This window comes from Acomys minous (assembly GCF_964271855.1).
Source record: "Acomys minous genome assembly, chromosome: 2".
Lineage (NCBI taxonomy): Eukaryota > Metazoa > Chordata > Mammalia > Rodentia > Muridae > Acomys > Acomys minous.
The window spans coordinates 61,750,761-61,770,182 of record NC_140484.1 but is presented as its reverse complement, the minus strand read 5'-3'; the positions used below and the strand labels follow the sequence as shown (position 1 = coordinate 61,770,182).

The 19,422-nt window shown below is 44.6% G+C and overlaps 1 protein-coding gene across 16 annotated transcripts in view; it reads right to left on the bottom strand.

Moving 5' to 3' along the window:
* Nucleotides 1-12,274: 12,274 nt before the first annotated feature.
* The window catches only part of EBF3 (EBF transcription factor 3), a 121,558-nt gene continuing 114,410 nt past the window's right edge, over nt 12,275-19,422 (bottom strand). For 3 of the 16 annotated variants that reach the window (XM_084771885.1, XM_084771877.1, XM_084771887.1), the window contains 5 exons: nt 19,026-19,203; nt 17,744-17,932; nt 17,130-17,327; nt 16,071-16,183; nt 12,275-15,045 (listed from right to left, as the gene is read on the bottom strand). In XM_084771885.1, coding sequence (XP_084628011.1) covers nt 15,028-15,045; nt 16,071-16,183; nt 17,130-17,327; nt 17,744-17,932; nt 19,026-19,203 — 696 coding nt within the window. In that variant the 3' untranslated portion in view covers nt 12,275-15,027. The remainder of the gene's footprint in view (nt 15,046-16,070; nt 16,184-17,129; nt 17,328-17,743; nt 17,933-19,025; nt 19,204-19,422) is intronic. The other 13 variants (XM_084771889.1, XM_084771891.1, XM_084771892.1 and 10 more) reach the window with 9 other exon arrangements.

The following is a 19,422-nucleotide window of genomic DNA, read 5'->3' as shown; positions in this document are numbered from 1 at the left end:
TTGATTGTCTGGCAGGTCTGGACAATGCTCTATCTCTAAACTATTAATTAATTAACTAGTTGATGAGCCTTATATATGATACTTCCCTGAATCCTCTTACTATCCCGCTAAAGATCCAGGGGCTGTCATAGGGTTTCCTGTCCTTTGTCCTCTGCTAGGGATTCGTCTATCTGCATCCCCTTTCTCAAGAGCCGTCTCTGGGCTTTGCTGATGTCTTATGGATTCTGCTGTCACCATGGCCTTTCTTCCTTTCCACATGAGCTAGGATCTAGGTGACTTCTGGTGACCCTTGTTGCCTAGATGGTCCCTGCTTCTGTGAGTTCACTGCCCCTTCCTGTTCAGTATGTATCGAGACTAGGATCTCCAAAACCCAGGTTCCAAGTCAGCCGCGAAAAGATTTCCAGCCATTTCTAAAGACACTGAATCTTCCCTACGTCCTGAGAGCCACGGCCAGAGGGTTGGGTAACCAGAGAGGTGTGGTACAGGGTGTGGGCTTGGGCAAATGGATGCCCAGACCCTGCATCCTAGCATCAACCTGCTTCTCCAGACCATAGCAAATATGCTGTGTCGCTCTGCAGTCTGTGACTGCTACACGCCCCCCCCCCCCACCTTCCCGCAACCACCACTTACCTTTCACTTTATTAACTCCACTCCTGCTCAGTCAGCTCTGAGTACTCGTCCCATTAGCACTCATCACAACCGCCCTCAAATTCTTGAGAAGAAATGAAGAGACTTACTGTGTTACTGAGTTTGGAAAATTCAATATTCCCAAGTCATTGGTTCCCAGAAATAGACTCTGTACAGCATCAAATTGATCCTAGAATTTAATGAAAGAACAAATGTAGAAGGGGGAGCAGAGACATTTTTAAAGGATTCCAAGAAAGTTCTGCCTTTCTAGGAATGAAAACAGATTTTTTTTTAAGTAAAGAAATTAACAATAAGACAGTGATGAGCAAGAATACCCCCAAAAGGTCAGAGGGAGAGAATTAAAACAGAAGAAAAGAATTTAGAAACTAATAATGGGATATTTTAAATCAGTGGAAATGATGAGCTGACTATTCAATGCACATTCTGGGGATAATTTGTTTCCTGTCTGGAAAAAAATAAAATTTAATTTCTCCTCATATCAAACATAAAATTAACACCCAAGAGACAAAAGAAGTAAAGGTTAAAACTATGAAAACTATTAAAGTGCTAAAATGAAATGTAAGGTAATTCTGTTTTTAAGCCACAGAATGTAGATGCTTGTCCCACCCTGAGAACGTAAAACCATGAAGGGGGAGAAAGGGGTGAGGTCGCCAGGATGGAGGGAGGACAGCCAGGGGAACACGGTAGGCATGTGGGCTCACGGGAGGTGTTTGCAACGCTAGACAGAGGAATGGCAGCCACAAGCACAGAGCTCCTGAAAACTGTCCAGGAGTAGGCAGAAGCCAAGGAGATGAACGGGCAGTTCACAGAAGGAATGCAAATGGCAGCAAATGTGTGAAGAGATGCTTTCACTAGCAATTAGAAAGTGCAAATTAAAACGGTACAGTTAAGATTACCACCAGCAGAATGAGCAAAGGGCCTAAGCAAAGCATCACTAGAGACCAAGCGAACACCCACACAAGAGCTGTCAGTGGCTAGCTGTTTCTTCCTGGACCTGTTTTCAGCACCCAAGTCAGTGCCTGGCAATTAGTAGGCACTAAATATAGACAGATAGACAGATAAGTAGATGATAAATGACAGATAGATAGATAGATAGATAGATAGATAGATAGATAGATACATGCATACATACATGCATGCATACATACATACATGCATGCATACATACATACATACATGCATGCATGCATGCATACATACATACATGGATAAATGATAGATGATAAAAATAGATGATAGAAAAAAAGATAAATAAGTGATAGATGATAGATAGTATAGAGATATAGATAGATGATAGATACATAAATACATAGAATATATCATATAAAGATATAGATAATAGATGGATGAATAGTTAGATAGATAGATAGATAGATAGATAGATAGATAGATAGATACACAGATACAATATACATACAGGGTAGATAGTATAAAGATGGATAGATAGATAGATAATAAATAATAGATGATAGAATATATAGATAGATAGATAAATGATGGGCTATAGATGGTACAAAGAGATAGATAGATGATAGATAAATGTAGATAAATATGATTATGTTAAAAATAGCTGTCACAACATTTAACAGTTTACCCCGTGTAAAGTGCATAGTTTGATGACATTTGGTACATTCATGTTTCTGTGCAACTATTCTCAGGATTCTTTACCTTTGTGTCTGTTCCAAACTCTGCCCCCATTAACCACTGGCCTTTCCCTCCTTCTCACTCTTGGCAATGTTGTTTTACTGTCTATCTCCATGAGTTTGGCTATTCCAGGGACTTCACAAAAGCACATTTAGCCTCATGTGACAATAAGACTTTGACTTCAAAATTGTAATATGTGTGTGTGTAATATATATATTCAAGTATGTATATCTGTATGTATTCATATATGTGTTTATTTGTATGTGTGTGTGCACATGTACATGTTTGTGAAAACATAGGCCAGAAGTGGCAGTGGGTGTCTTCCTTGCTTGCCGCAGCCTTCCCCCGCTCCCCAGACAGGATTTCTCACTGTTCTTGGAGCTCAATGATCAACTAGGCTGGGTGACCAACAAGTCCTAGGGATCTCTGTCTCTGACTCCCAGTGCTGAGATTACAGGCACTATACTCTGCTTTTTCATGTAGATTTTAGGGGACTCAAACTCAGATCAAACTAGCAAGACAAGCAATTTACCAACAGAGACATTTCCCCAAGCCAACACTTTTTTTTTTCCTGAGACAAGGTTTCTTTGCATAGCCTTGCCTTCCCAGGACTCTATTTGTAGATCAGGCTGGCCTCAAACACACAGAGATCCAACTGCTTCTGTCTCCCTGAGTGCTGGGATTACAGGTATGCACCCCTGTACCTGGCTACAACAACAAAATTTTAAATGAAGAAATGGGTGCATTTCATATGAGCAAAGGTGCTGTTACATAGAAATTTGCTCATGAGTTAGTTACAGATCATGTGGCAACAAAGCAGATTTAAGAACACAATTAAAAAGTGGGTTACAACTGCCTGTAACACCAGCTCCAGGGGGGTATCCTATGCCTCTGGCTTCTACAGGCACTTGCACCTATATATGCATATATATCACATTTATGGACATATATCATATGCCCCCCTCACATAATAAAAATAAATCTTAAAAAAGGAATGGCATTCTTGCTAGGCTGTAGTGGCACACACCTTTAATCCCTGCACTTGGGAGGCAGAGGTGGGTGGATCTCTGAGTTTGAGGTCAGCTGATCTACAGAGCAAGTTCCAGGATAATCAGAGTTACACAGAGAAACCCTGTCTCAGAAAAAAACAAACAAACAAACAAACAAAAAAGCAAACAGATTAAAAAAAAAAGTCAATGGCACTCTATTTTATTTTTATTTAATATGTATGAGTCTTTAGCCGGCATGTTTGTCTGTGTATCATGTATGTGCCTTGTGCCTGCACAGACCAAAAAGAGGGCATCTGATCCCCTAGATCTAGAGTTACAAGTAATTGTGAGCCACCATGAGTGCTGGCGATCAAAGCTAGGTCCTCTGGAAGAGCAGCTAGTGCTCTTAAGTACTGAGCCATCCCTCCAGCTGTTCAAATGATATTCATAACAGAAGAAGAAAATATACATATAATTCAAAATGAAACACAAAAAGACCTTAAATAGTAAAAACACACCTGAGCAGAAGAAGAAATGCTAAAGGCACCACAGCCCTTTGTTTCAAATTCTACTACAGAACCATTGTGGTGGCTTTCATAAGAAAGGCCCTATAAGCTCATAGACTTGAGCACTTGGTCATCAGGGAGTGGCACTATTAGGAGGTGTGGCCTTGTGGGAGGAAGTGTGTCTCTGGAAATGGGTTTTGAAGTTTCAGAAGCCCAAAGCCAGGCCCAGAGACTCTTTCTGTCTCTCTCTGTCTCCGTCTCCGTCTCTGTCTGTCTGTCTGTCTGTCTATCTGTCTGTCTGTCTCTCTCTCTCTCTCTTTCTCTCTCTCAGCTCCTTCTTCAGCACCATGTCTGTCTTTGTGCTACCATGCTTCCTGCCACGCTGATAATGGACTAAATCTCTAAACTGTATGCAGGCCCCCAATCAAATGTTTTTTCTTTATAAGAGTTGTAGTCATGATGTCTCTTCACAGCAAAAGAACACTGGCTAAGACAACCACAGTGGGGAAAGAAAATAAAACCTTGCATGGTGCTGTCACAAAAATAGACATATAGACCAATGGAACAGAATGGAGGACCCAAAACTAAACCCAAGCAGCTGTGGCTACCTAATCTTTGATAAAGTTAGTGATCACATATTGAAGGGAAAAACATTTCATCCACAAATGGTGTGGAGAAACAATATAGCCACATATTGAATGAATGAAACCAGATCTATATCTCTTACCAAATCAACTCAAGTGCACCAAAGACCTTAAATGTAAGGCTTGAAATTCAGAAACTTCTAGAAGGAACTCTTTATAGACAATAGGTGAAGGCTTTCTAAAAGGGACTCCAGTAGCTCAGGAAATGACCCTAAGACCATATGGCTTAACACCTAATGACCCAAGGCCCTGAGACCAAATGGGAATGCATGGAGCTCAAGGCAAAGGAAACAGCCCTGTGAAGAGACAGTCTGCAAAGCAGACATCTGAAAAAGGATTCATATATAGAACCCATAAGCAACTCCAAAATTAAACACATGCAATCGGTAGCTGAGTTCATAGAATAGACAGTTGTCAAAGGAAGAAACGCATATAGCCAGTAACCATTTTGAACAAGTGGTCACACTGTCATCTGTCAGGGAAATAAATACCTAAACAATAGTGAGATTCTAGTCCCTCCAGTCAGGATGTCTGTCATCAGGGAGGGAAACCACAAGAAATACTGGTGAAGATGTGACGAGAGAAGAGAGCACTGTTGGTGGAAGTGTAGACTGCTTCGGCCACTATGGAAATCGGTGCTTACACAGTTAAAGGTAGAACTGCCAGGTGACCTGCTGCCCCCAGCCCTTGGCATGTACCTGAAGGACTGTAAGTGAACACTCCACAGAGATGACTTGCACACCATGTGTTGCTCCACCACTCAGAGTCACCAAGACGTGGGACCAGCCTATACAGGTCCACGCAGAGACAAATCCCTACATAAACACAGTGGAATCTTATTCAGCTGTGGAGATTGAAATTAAGATGTTTGCAGGAAAAATAAATGGATCCACAAACCATTATGTTAAACAAGATAAGCAGAAAAGCACCTCATGTTCCTTCTCATATGCATAATTTATATTTGAATTAATATATACTTATCCATTCTATGAATGTGACATAAAAGCAGAAGGCGGGAGAAAAACATCTAAAGGAAGTGGTTAGCAAGAGAGTAGTGAAATGTATGTGACATAAACAGAAAAGAATATTTGGAGAGAAGAAAAGTGCCAGCAAAAGGGACAGGGTGGAAAGAGAGGGGAACATAGCAGGACAACAAATATATTGATTGATAGATGATAGACACACACATACATACATACATATGTACATACATACATACACACATGCATAAATATACACATACCACAATGAGACTCAATACATTGTGTGCTCTGAGAGAGCACATCTTCATGAAAATAATGTTCACGGTTTTATATCTTGACAAAACCTCAGATCTCCCCCTCCCTCCACCATGACACTGACAATTTAACTTAGGGCCTCGCTCGCATTAGGCAAATGCTCCACCATGAGCTACAGCTCCAGGCCAGTCCTCTCTCTATCATTTTTGCCTAGTTGGATACAGGGTCTTGTTAGGCTGCCCATCTGGCCTTGAATTTACTCTAATTCTCCTGCTCTGGCCTCCCAATTAGTTGGGATGACAGGCCTGTGCCACTGGGTCAGGAACTTTTGATTATTTTTATAACAGCTTTATTGAAATAATTCACATGGGGCAACTCACCCATCTCAGGGATATGGCTGAATGCTATGAAACATAGTTTTGAAATATCTCCCTCAATTCAAAAAGAAACCCAGAAGCCTTTCGTTAAAACTCTGTTCCTTGCGTTTCCAGGCAGAACAACCTGCCAGGATACTTTGTGTCCGTGTGGATTTGTCTATTCTGGACATGTCACAGCAATAGAGATATTGGCAAGTAGGGTTACTGGCTTCTTTCATTTAACATGTTCTCATGGTTCCTCTGTGTTATGGCAAGTTTTAGCATGCCATTCTTTTCACAGATGAATAATATCCTACTGTATAGATGTATCTGTCTGTTGGCTGCAGTGGGCATTGCTGCTGTGTGCAAGTTGTCATGCGCATGTGTCCTTTTCGCTTCTCTTGGGTCCGAACCGGAACTTGAAATACTGGATCAAATGGCTAGTTCTGTGCTTTACTATGCGCGAAGCTGCTGGAGCATTTTCTGGTGTGGCTACACTGTTCACGGTCCCGCCAGCCGCAGAGCTCTGACGCACACCCCTGTACTCTCTCCTGTACTGCTGTTGCCTGACTGCGGGGCTGTCGCAGGTCCTGCTGGCTGTAGGTGACTACTCCTAGTTTGGCTGGCATCTCCCTGCTGGCAATGAGGCTGAGTATCTCTCACATGGTTCTTGGGACTTTGTACATTTTCTCCCAGTTCCATTCCATTGGGCAACATGCATCTTCTGCCAGCACCTTGCTGTCTTGACTGATTTTTTTTTTTTTTACTTTGTAGGATGTTTTGGAATGAGAAAATGGGGAGGGGAGCTCCACTTTTTCCTTCTTGTCCAAATTTTTCTTAGTTGTTTCCTGTCTGGTGGGAGATTGGTATGGTGGCCCATAGAATCTGCTCATCCACTTCTTCAAAGAAACCGGCTGTGATGGTAGAGGGATCACTCTAAGTCTGCAAGTCAACATGAGGGTTGCCATGGCAGCAGTGCTACAGATCCATCTGTGATTATGGCACACTTTGCATTTATTTAGATCTCCTTTAGCTGTATTCAAAATTTGGGCCTGGGGAAGTGCTTCGGCAATCCCTCTGCTATTGCAGAGGACCTGAGACAGGTTCCCAGCACCTATATGGTTACAACCAGGTTACAGTCGCAGTTAGCACCATCTGTAACTCCAGTCCCAGTGGGTCCAGTGCCCTCCAGAGGCACTAGGCACACACACGTGGTAACAGAACACGATAGACATGGGATAAAAATAAATACGTAAATCTAACGTAAAATAAAATTAATTAAACAATCAACAGCTGAAAGGCAGCATTTTGAAAAGTCTCCTGCTCTTCATAGCAGTCCTCTCCAGGGATTTCTTTGTTTGGCCAGCAGGTTGTGAGAGCCACTGTGAGGCTCAGGGGTTCTGAGGCATCACAGCCAGGATGCACAAACTAAGGGGCCTTAGGAGGGAACGGGGACCTCACTGGCTACCTAAGAGGAAGAACGCTCTTCCCTTGTGAGGTGACAAGAAGCATTCTCTAAGACACGGCCTGAATGTCTATTTTGAAGAAAATTTGGCAAATATACATATTACCACTTTTGGAGTCTAGGACTAAGGTTAAATGGAGAATGGGGTTATAATACATGAACTTTTTAATCTCTCTTCTTGCTAAATTAAAGGCAACACCCCCTCCAACTTCATAAGGAAAAGAATCAGAAAATGTTTAACGTGGATAAAAACATAAAAATAGAGGAAGGAATTTAACAAGAAGGAACTGTGATGTTTTTCAGGGTGTGTAGATGTGTTCTTCTGGCCTTCTCTCTAGAAATTTGCAGATTGGAATCCTGTTATATTCAAGGTACTACATGCTTACATAGCTTTATGCCATTGGCGTTTAGCACTTTGTGAAGTGAACCTCAAAAGATGATCTTAGTAGCTTAATAGAGAGCCTGTGTCATCCCACTCTATGATTATATCAGAACTTAATTACTGGTCCTGTGTTCAGCCATTTGGGTACTTTCCAACTTTTAATAAATATGGCTTTAGGAAAGGTTCATGCACTTAAAGTCTCGTTTAATCTCTGATTATTTCCTTGGAATTGATTCCTTGAAATGGAATTAATGAGTCAAAAGGCTGTGAGCGCTTAGGTCTCTGTATAACATCCGGTTGCTTTTCAGAGTTTGTAAGAGTTCTACTGAAACTGCTGAGAGAACAACCATTCCTCCATCATGAGCATCAAACACCCATTTTTAAGAGAAGTGGTTTTTCTGCTTTGATCATAAAAAAAAAACCATTAATTCATGGTTTTAATGTATGTATGTGTTCTTCTAGCCTTCTCTCTAGAAATTTACAGTTTGGAGTTACATTATATTCAAAGTACTATACACGTGCATAACTTAATTTATGTCATTTATGTTTATCATTTCCTGAAACATACTTCAAAACATCATCTTCCTAGGTTAATAGAACCTATACCATTCCAATCCATGACCCCATCAGAACTTAATTACTGATCTCGTTGTCAGCCATTTGGGTGTATGTAATATGTCTTTTAAGTGAGGTTGAACATAGTTTCCTAGGCATTTTTCTTTTTGCCTTAAGAAAACTCTTACTGACAGTTACACTTTCAATTATAAATCAGTACGTGTAATAATGTACAGACATGTGAGTGTTTTAAGACTGGATGTCTACTCTAGAAACTCAATAAAGTCTATATCCACTGATGACTAATAATGGGCAAGATTTTCCTCTTTATTTAATTAGGCTTTAAATTGTTTCTACAACAGTTATTCTCCTATTTTTATGTTTTTTGTCCACTTTAAACAATTTCTGGTTCTTCTCAGGAAGTTTGGGGGCTTCCTTTTTTATTTTTATTTTTTCAATAGCTCCCAAAAATAGCAGATGTCCACATGGCATCTTCATCCACACTTGGTGTGGGATGGCTTTCAGTCACCTCTGTCTTTCCCTTATGAACTGATGGGGAAGTTGCCCTTTTTAAAAAGGTGCTTCATGAGCCTTACTGACTCACAAATGCTCACTATAGAGTAAAGATAAAACCTTTGGTTTTATATCTGTTCTGTCTCTACTGCACCTCCACTCAGATCCTGTGCTCTGCCAGCACCCCAACAGTGGCCATGTGTCAGAAAAGAAGTTGTTTTTCACAGGAGGAGACCCACATTTTCGAGCTCGGCCTTGTCTGGGTCTTGCCTGGTGATAACTGAGTGAGCTACAGTGATGACTCACAGTTCAAGACCCACCAGCAGCAGTTCTGCCTTGTGAGGGAGAGAGGGCTGCTGGGTCACGGAGACACCATGGCCCCTTAATATCCTCTGTTTCTTGTGCTTTCAACACCTTCCACTTTGTTGGAACTCATTCTAACGCCACCACCAACACAGAGACTCCCAGTTTCCTTTTCCATGCTATCACCTTGTAGCAACAACAGAAGCCAATTTGTACCGACCACTTTCTGGTTGTGGCTTCCAGGCTAAACTTCTGCTGCCCAGTCCCAGCGGCCCTGGACAGCATTATCTTTGAACACCTGCATCATGTGGCCAACTCTCACCTGTCCTAGCCCCCATACACTGCAGATGCTACCAAGGCCCCAGGGAAGAAGAGCCTCCTGCCCAAGTTTGGGAAGTAAGGATGGGTACAATTGATTGTGCCTTGAAGTAAACTCTCCTGAGCCCTTTAATGTGTGAACAGACCAGCTGGTTTCCTCCTACGGGCTGATCAGATGGCCTGGTTGTAGTCCTTATAAATAGATTCCCTTCTCCCTCCCATTCAAATTCTTTCTCTCTTTAATTCTTAAGGCATCAAGCCTTGGCCCCTAGACAAGTCACCTAACCTTGCTCTTTGCTTTGTGGTGCTGGAGATCAAACCTAGAGCTTCACCTAGCAGCCATGTGAAGGCTGAGCACAGGCTCACACAGAATACTCTAGAAGCCTGAATGACTCACAAGGGGCTCTGCAAGCCACTGAACCCCAAACCAGCCACTAGCAGTTTGAAAATATACACTGTCCATGTAGATTTAAGGTCAAACCAGAGTTAGGGGCCACTGAATCATGCCAAGAGTGATCTCCCCGGCCCCAAGGTTATTTACTGATGGATGGATTCAGAACTGCTTGGAACCAGTTCTGGTTTTGGGTTTGATTTGTGGGGACTAGTGGAACCAGGTACATGGGGATTCACAGCCTCCTTCTGTTCCACTAAGGAACTCCCCTCCTTCTGTCTGTCCCTAGGGCAGGGATAAGGTATAGAGCCACCGAGGTTGGGAGCAGGTCCACCTGTACTCCCAACCCACATCGGCAACTGGCTCCCTGTGAAACCTGCAGCTCTATACTGGGACATGACAAATGGCCAAAAAAAATCAATTTGTAATCTGATTGGAGGTTTTTGATTTCCTCTGATGAGTTTAAATTTCATTAAAAGCAACCTTATTCCAACATAAAAAGAATCCTTGAAGGGTAAAACAGGGGATTGTCTCACCCAGCATAAAGCATCTCAACTCTTTTGTGTGATTTATTCATGGCATTAATTGTGAGGGCCAGCCTGCGGTGTCTGCTGGCAGCTGTGTTGTTATCAGGGCCTGGGATCGGCCCAGGCGGGCTCAAAGCACAAGGACTCACATTCAAACCTCACTCTTCGGCATATTGACACTTCAGTTATCAACAGCCCTTTTTATCTGCAGGGAGGACGCTCCAAGCTCGGGGGTGCCAGAATAAGCTAGGAACCAACGCTGTGCCTCTCTGGACTCTCCTAATTGTATGTATTCTCTGAGAAAATGATCATCGTGGCCTCTTGTCTTGATGAGAAATTGACATTTTCTGAGGGCTTCTTTGGGTGCTCCAAACAGGAGAGATAAGGCCCGGAGTTGTTTTAAAGCAGAGAGGCCTTTCTTTCCTTTCAGGGGCCTCTTTATTGCTCTCACTGACCCACTTGATGACTATGGATTTCATGAGGTCTTTTTCAGCATTTGAACTATAAAAGGTTCAGCATGACACCACCCCTTATAGACAAAAGATAACCTTGCCCTTTGAATATATTGATTCTTTATTAACTAGGCTGTTTAATGCAATGAAATGAGGCATTAGATTGAAGCCCATTTCAAGTGCTTTGAATAATCTTTAAAAGCTTGAAAGACCTTAAAAGGGAGGCCTGACAATACTCGACATTCGTTGTTTTTTTTTTTTTTTTTTTGAGAGAATTGGTTCTTGCTTCTGGTTTGAAACCAAAGCATTTGAATGTCTCTCTGCCCAGGTCAACAGATCCTGCCACACTAGCTCCAAAGACCTGAGCAGAGTTCCTGGGCTCTGAGGAAGGAGGTGGGCTTCGGGCAACATGTTCCCCAGCCCTAGTGACTTGGGAAGGCCTGAAGTGGGCATTGTGCCATAGAGACCTCTTTCTTTACTGTCTCTTTAAGGCCAGCCGCAAAGGATCCACACCCACCCGACAGGAGGGGAAGGTATTCACAAGTTTTTTTTTTTATGTTTTGAATAATTGTTTCCTGTTTTGCTCAGCAGAACAAGTAATTAAGATGACATTTGTGGGTACTAATTTAGATCACACTTACGTGAATGTGTGACAGAACTGCAAGCCAAAACATGTAAATCCTGCCTTTCATTGAGGAGAAAATGGAAAGTGTTGAGCGAACTAGAATGGGGTAGGGGAAGACATGCAGGGCTGTGTAAATTAGAGCCTGTGCTCATGGCTGCCCTCACCGGAGCCCCAGCCTTGATCTCCATCTACATGTAGCCACCGGGTGGGTGGCCAGTGCAAAATGCCTTTGTGCCAGTGACACATACCAGTCCTGGCATCCTTTCTGTCACCCCACCAGCACGGCTGGTTCCCATGTGCCATAGTGTCAGCTCACAGCTCACAACCCTGACAGCCTCCCTTGACCTGGTTCTTGCCAAGAAGGACACACGGGGATGCAGTGAGTGCTGGGGGGGGGGGCGGGAGGGGGGGAGCCAGAACAGGTACCCTCCAGTCATCCAACTTAGAAGCTCCACAATTTAGAAGTTACCACACCTCCCCCCAACCACAGAATCGCTTCCAGGGCACCTCAGTGCTGCTGTGACCCAGGTGGTTGTGAAAGAAACCGTTCAGGCCCGTGTGCGTGGGCACTGAGTGTTCTTATGGTGCCCACAGCATCCCAGCCACCTCAGGAGCTATGCTTATTGAGGGTTGAGAACTCTGGAAGGTTCTTTGAAAACCATTTGGATCTTGGTGAGGCCCAGCTGTGGAGCCCAGGGTGTGGAAATGAAACCCCCAATTCGTTTGTCAGTCTTTTTTAATAGTCAAAGCAGATAAAATTACCCAAAGTGAAATTCACAGACAAGAAATACTTTAATTAAATATTGTGTAAAATGAACATTTTATACAGTTAAATATCTGAAAAAATGTACAGATAAAACAATCTTATTGTAGGGTCTCTGACAGCAAAATCTACCATTTAGTGAAGCTCTCAGGTTTTGACACAATGAAGCAATGAGGGCATCAACTAGTCGATCTAAAACACAAACCGGGCGCGGGCATGAGGACACTTGCTAATGTGCACGTGAGCTCTTTTTAGGTCAAACCCTTACTTACACAAAATAAATCGAGGCAATTTAGTTCCAAAGTGACTTCTCAGGCTGTTCATGTAGCTAAGCCCTGTCAGGAGCCACAAAGCCAGAGTGTGACCCGCTGACCACTGGGGACGTTCTGTTTCTTTTATTGAGTCCCTTGACTGAACACTTTCTAAGCTATACATTGTCTCTTTGTGTATGTGTGTGTGTCTATTTTTAAAACTCCCTCCCTTTTGTTTTAAATATGACTTCTGCTGCTGTTTGCAAAGCATGTGCTGTCTGCAAGAGCGATGAGTGTGAAGGAAAAAAAGGAAAAATAAGAATCCTGACACTTGGTCTCACGGTGGGTTTGGCACTAACAGGCACAGTGTCTGAAGGAGGTCTTTCCAGGTTAAAAAAAAAAAAAAGTACAGACAGTGCTGTTGGATCTGACCACAAAAAGGTATTGTTTAAAATAAAACTTTACAAACCAGCAGTGTCCCCCCCCTCCCACCCACCCCCGACACCTCTCTAACTCCAAGGTGAGCTTGAGAGGTCAGAAAGTAGCAGACAGACCCAGGAAGGAATAACTGATGGACTGGAGGTTTGTGCTTTTAGTGTGTGTTTGTGTGTGCGTGTGTGTGCGTGTGCGTGTGCGTGTGTGTGTATGTGTGTTCATCATCAGTCTTCAGATATTAACAATTGTGGTATAATCCTGTGATAAAATAGCACAGAAATTCTTCAAAGAAGTCCACTTTTAAGGCATCAGAGAAGTTAATGTGGCAAACATTTGTAATTAAAACATCGGAAGTAATTTTTATTTTAAACTTTAGGCCTCTGAATTTTTCCAGTAAACACAGTTCAGCTATGTGGCAAAGTCATAGGTGGCAGCTAAAATGACTTTTTTTTTTTTACATTCTACAAAAAAAGAATTAAAAATAAAAAATAAAACAGGACACAGCCCCGGACGGTGTGGCCCCTTCATGGCCGCTCCACATGCACAGAAGCTACGAGGGTTTGTCACGGCCACTGACACCGTTTTCTTCTGACTATACAACAAACTTTTCTTTTCAAAAGTATTTGTTCAGATAACTTAAAAATAATATAAAAATAAACAATGAATTTGACTTTTCCTCAACATAAAAAAAGGGGGGGGATGGAAAGTCTAAACAATAGCAAATGGTTTAAGTACAAATGAAATGTGAGGACAGTGGTTCATTTCAACGAAACAGATTAAACAGACATTTCTTGGTGTCTGCTCTTTCCCTGTGTTACAACACTGGGCAGGATCAAACACCAATACAGACATGAAAAAAGAAGGCGGGGAAAGCAATGTACAAAATTTCAAAGATAAATACAATATTTATAATTGATATGTTACAAAATAAAGTCCCTTAGCAACTGCAAGTGTTCATGGGAAAGGAAGTGTCGCATGAAAGAGCATTTTATCCCCTATAAGACACATAAGGAATAAAACTCGTTTTTTCTAAATATTTTAAGTGGATCTGAAAAAAATTCAAGACAAGTGTATAAATATTTAGCTACAACTTTGGCAAAATCACAAAAGTCTACAATTTTATAACCACATACAAAACACATCGGGGAAGAAGGGTCTAGAAGTCAAAAGGACAATTTCAGGTACAAGAAACATAGACCTCACAGTAGCCTAAGAATGCAATTAGGTTTACAGTGCGCGAAAGTTGAAAAAATGTTGCCGATCGCACTTGCTTTAACAGGAAGCTCTAAGTGGGAGAATATTGGAACCAACAGACAGTAGCATATTTTTTTTTCCCTCTGTCAGTGTGCTTGTTGAAGGCAAGAGATTCGATATCAAAGTTACAATTTCTAACTACAATAAGTTACAAAGTTTCATTTCATTAAGATGAAGTTAAGCAATGATAAACCCTCCCCCTCCCTGCCACCCCAAGTTCACCTAAATCATATCCTCCTCTGTTCCAGGTAATGGCTCATACCTCCTTGGCCCCCTTTTCACCACAAAAAAATATTTCACATTATAGAGATACACAACCATTGTGAATCTAAATATGAGTACAGAAAAATGTTTCGAGGCTTTCTTCCTCAGTGTTGCATGGGCATCAAAATGGTGCATATTCACGAAGCTTCTCCCCACACAGATAGCACGCACTAGACAGCCAAGACGGAATCAGAAACTTTATACAAAATAGGCGTCGCTTTGTTTTCCTTAATCTTCAGGACTGAGAAATGTGAAAATATGAGAAAAGTTCGGTCAATAAAATGGAATTGTTCATGAAGGAGTAGGCTTGTTCGCGTGTTGATTCTTAACAGTTTAAATAAAATCTTTTAAGTGTCTTTTGAAGCATTCAACGGTTGCCGATTTTTTTAGTTTTGAAGATATTGTTTCCATCAGCATGTCATAACACACTACACGTGTCCCCTGAAGTCCGTTCTTGGATGCTGGGTGCTGTGAAGGTAAACAGAGTCCCTCACATGGGCGGGACTACCAGCCCAGACATAGCTGCAAAAGAGAGGGAGACAGCAGTCAATGTCGACCACCCCACACGTGCACCCTCAAGTGGGCCCAGCTTGCTCCTCCTGTGCTGGGATGCACAGGGAAGCCAGACTCGCTCAGCTCTTTGCTACAGCCAGCTTTGCTCGTGGCAGTGTTGTGTTGGGAAGTCTACTTCTTGGGGTGAGGGCATAGTGGTGGCACGCTTCCCACAGGCCTTTCTGGCACTGCAGCCCTCTGTAAAGGCCTTCTCTCAAAGAGGGAACACGGAGCTTCGGCTTCGCATGTGTCTCCACATTTTTGTTCACAAAGCAAAGGGAAGCCCACTCTGTGGAAAGACAGGAACCAGCCTGGCTGTGACTTGAAGGCCTTTGCTTTTCCTAAGTGAAATGGAGACTTGCCTCGGTTTCCCCCTCTGCCTTTGAGCCCAGGCTCTGACCTCCTACTAGCAGCTCTGTAGCGTAAGGGTGAGTCAGGCTCTCAGATCAAAGCCACACACGGCCCAGCTGCTCTGGAATCTCAAGGCCGTGGAGTGGTGGAGGCACCACCCCACCCCAGGGTGCTGTTTTCATAGAATAAGAGAAGCTTGGCATTGAAGCGCCAAGTGCAGCCAGCTCTGGAGTGAACTCCTGGTCCGAATGTAATTTAAAATCTTTTAACTCTGGTGTTGTTTAATTTTTGTCAGAATGACTGTTCTCATTAATTTATGTATAACATATTAATACATTTGTTCATGTAGTGATGTGAGCTTCAATTTCTCAGTCCATTAATTTCAACGATATTAATTTATCTCCGACTCACCATTACAACTTTATGGTTTGGCAGGCCCCTGTGTACACAGCTTATGTGGTACCACCTAGTCGGCCTCGATGCTGGGGCATGTCCACAGACACCTGCCCTCACTGCCTGCCTGCTAAGCAGTGCTGGCATGGTGCCCAAGGACAGCTCTGAGGCCGGCTGGCGGCGCCCGGGGCCTGGGCATCCCGTCAACACTGACAGGTGTTGTGAAGACAATGAGTTCAAATCATTGATACCTTTCCAGTTCCTTTTTTGAGCATTAGTTCATCAAAGTGGAATATACCACCGACTTCACAAAAGGGCCAGTTTGTCTTCTCCACGGTTGCGTCCTCGGCACCCAGCAGAGAGCCTGGCACATAGTAGGCACTCAGTAAATACTGGTTGAATGGGTTCATGTTTTTAAAGGAGAATGGGTTTGACTTTCACCCAGTGGAGCACGTACCCAAGGTGGTGTCTGAAAGAGGCCAGATGATGGCCACTTACTTCAAGTAAGTGTGGCCCCGTGCATCACAGGGAATCACGTGTGAGCCCAAAGGCCTAGGGGAACCCATATGGCTTCACCACCATACTCATCGTAGGCCACACGCAGCCTGAGCTGCCCTCAGTGCTAGGAAGGGTGCTTGGTGCCTGCTCCACATGGCCCCAGCTGTGGACAGCTGTGTCCAAGTGGTAGTTCCTATGCCCTCGGGCCAATCCTTCCCCCTCTGAACTGAGAGAGGACACTTACTCCTAGCTATAGACAGCTTTGCCACCAAGTAACGGCACACAAATAGCCTCGGCTTGGCATGCTCAGCCCTTTCCAAGAGAGAGCAAAGCCACGTAGACTCAACTGTCGTGAAGGTAAAGTTGTAAATAAAGGCTGTGCCTCGCAGCAGAGGGGAGCAGGCACAGTCTGGGATGGGCTCCCTATGGCACAGGGACCTGCCATCCATTTCTGAGACTGTTTCTGCTTGGCACTAAGGGCAGGATGGTGCCCTGCATGGAGAAAGGCCAGTGCTGGGCACTCTGCTGAATGGGGCTCTGCTCTTGGCTGTAGTCTTATTTCCCCTCAAGTGTCACTCTACCCCTTAGGGCATGAAAGTGCTACTTCAAGGTCAATGCTTAGGAAGGATGGGCTGGACAAAAACCTAGAGGCAGAACCGTATATGTTGGGGCTTGAGGGCCAGGCCTTTGTGTAGGTGGCCGTGGGGCAGGAAGGAGGATGCAGCCCAGTGGAACACATGCATTGCCACAGGCGTGCAAGGGGTTTGGGAAGGGGGCCATGGGGCCTGGGCACCCACCCACTCCATCCTCACCTTGCAGTCCGTTCCCATTGGCGCTGGTGCAGGAAGGAGGAGGAGAGGCTTGGGGCCGGACCACGGGCGCAAAAGCGCTCTTCTGTTTCACTGCGGAGATGACATTGGCAGGTGAGAATGAGAAAATGCCGTGTGTGCTGCTACAGTTTGAAGGGAGGGTGACCGAAGAGGCTGCCATGGTGGGGCTGGACGGCACTACTGCAACAAAGCAAACATGGTCAGCAGGCGCGCGCGCGCGCGGGCTGTGGCGCAGCACCACAGCGAGAGCTCTGAGGGCCTCGCCTCGCACGGGGAGGGGCCACAAAACAAGACAAGACATGCTTCGGCTTGGCCACTCTGGATAACAGGCAAACGCTTGTGGGAGTCGGGGCTTTCTCTTCCAATTGCGTAGCCCCCATGTGGTTCAGATTTTATTTCGGTGGCCAGTGAGATGGCCATGTGGGGGAGGGGCTGTATTAGGTCAATTTGTAGTCGTTATTTGGACGCCCAGCCTCTGGGGCCACCCTTCCTTTTATCCAGTAGCTCACATCACAGAACATCCAAGCAATACACACACTCGACTTGGTAGTGAATATGAATCTGCGTGATGACGTGTGACAAAAACAGACACTTACTGCCGTAGGGAGAGTTAGCGGAGGAGCCATTAAGAAATCCAGGCGAGCCAGGGACCCCTAGATTGGCCATGGCGCCAGTTCCATATCCATTCATGCTAGTGCTGACTGTGTTGTAATTGGACTGCTGGGGAGTACTGCTGGGGACGTAGCCTCGCGGGGACACGCTGCTTGTATTGCGACTGTAGCCGACTGTTAAAATCCCCCCCCGGCCAAAAATAACATTATTATCAGTGACAGACACTTGGGGGGGGCGTTTCCCCGAGAATCTATATCATATATTCAACATTTTAAATCGACTTTATGCTTCCTCTCGCCCTGGTGACTCTAGCCAGCTTGGATAATCTTATCACGCGAACCCTACCGCTGGTGAGACCTGTTCCATCTCTGTTGGCTTGGAGGGCCAACCAGAGCATGCTTCCATCTGACCTCAGCTGTTTCCACCCATTGCTTTAGAAGCAAGTATCAACAGCTTGGGTTGCTGACCAGTTACCCCCAACTCTCTCTGAACTTTCAGCCTCAACAGACCTTCAAATGCCATGGCTGACAAAGAGAGCTTGTTTGTGGCCATAACTTCCTTGGAAAGACTGATTTTGGGGGGGGGTCTTCATTGTCACAGCTGCTGTCTCTGTGAGCAGGGGTGGGATGGGCGCCATAGCTTCTCGCCTGCTGTAGAGTGTGGGTAAGTGGGAGCAAAACCAGCAGTACAGTGGGGGTGGCTCTGAGTTGGCTGCCTGAGTTTTTATGGAGGACATGAACTAAACCGGGCTCAAAGAACCAGCTCAAAGGATACCAAATTGTGACCTCAACAGCCCTGGCCACTGGTCTATGGGATGAAGTATATCATGGGGCAGGGGGGTGGGGAAGAGATGGATGCCTTTCTCCATGGATTCAGACCAGGAAGAAAGCCCAAATACCACCCGTGATGCCCAGGCTCCTCCTCGCTTCCTATGTCATAGCTGCCCTAGGGCTCTGCCCATTCTTCTCAAAGGACACAGAGTCACTTACAAACAAGCTAAGGGACACTTCTAGCAATACCAGGGATCTGAGTGGCAGCCGATGGAGCTACTGTCACTAGAATTGGGTTCTCTGAGTGTTCTCTGCCCAGTACAACTGGAAGGTGTGTGTCAAGTTCTTCCCTGCAAGAAGGAATCAGCCATGCCTAAGGGCATGGAATGTGACCAGCATGCCCCAGCTGGGCCCCAACACCTCCACCTGTAACTACAGCCTCAACCCACCCTGGGAAGGGAGGCCAGGGAAGGGTCCATCTGGCACATCGGCCTACCTTGGTCATTGGCTTGTGAGGTCTCTGACACATTAACGGCTAGCTGGCTGCTGAAGGAGTTCACACCCATCATGCCAGTGTGTGCCGGAGTGTTGCCCAAGGTAGGGATCTGGTTGTGATTGCGGGGAACGCTGTATAACGCCTCAGCGATGTCGGCCGCCCTCTTCAGGATGATCTCCTGGAACAATAGCAATACGGGTGTAAGCCAAAGATGTAATGCAAGGCTGGGTTCCGATGGCCACAGCCTGATGGCCACAGCCCATGCACTTGTGGGCCTGTCCTCTTGGTGGAGCAAGCAATGATATTGCATGGCCCAGACTATGGCAAACCCTTAGAAAGACTGTCAAAGGATGCTTCGAAGTGGCTACGTCTTGTCCTTAGATCTTGTAGTAGCCCC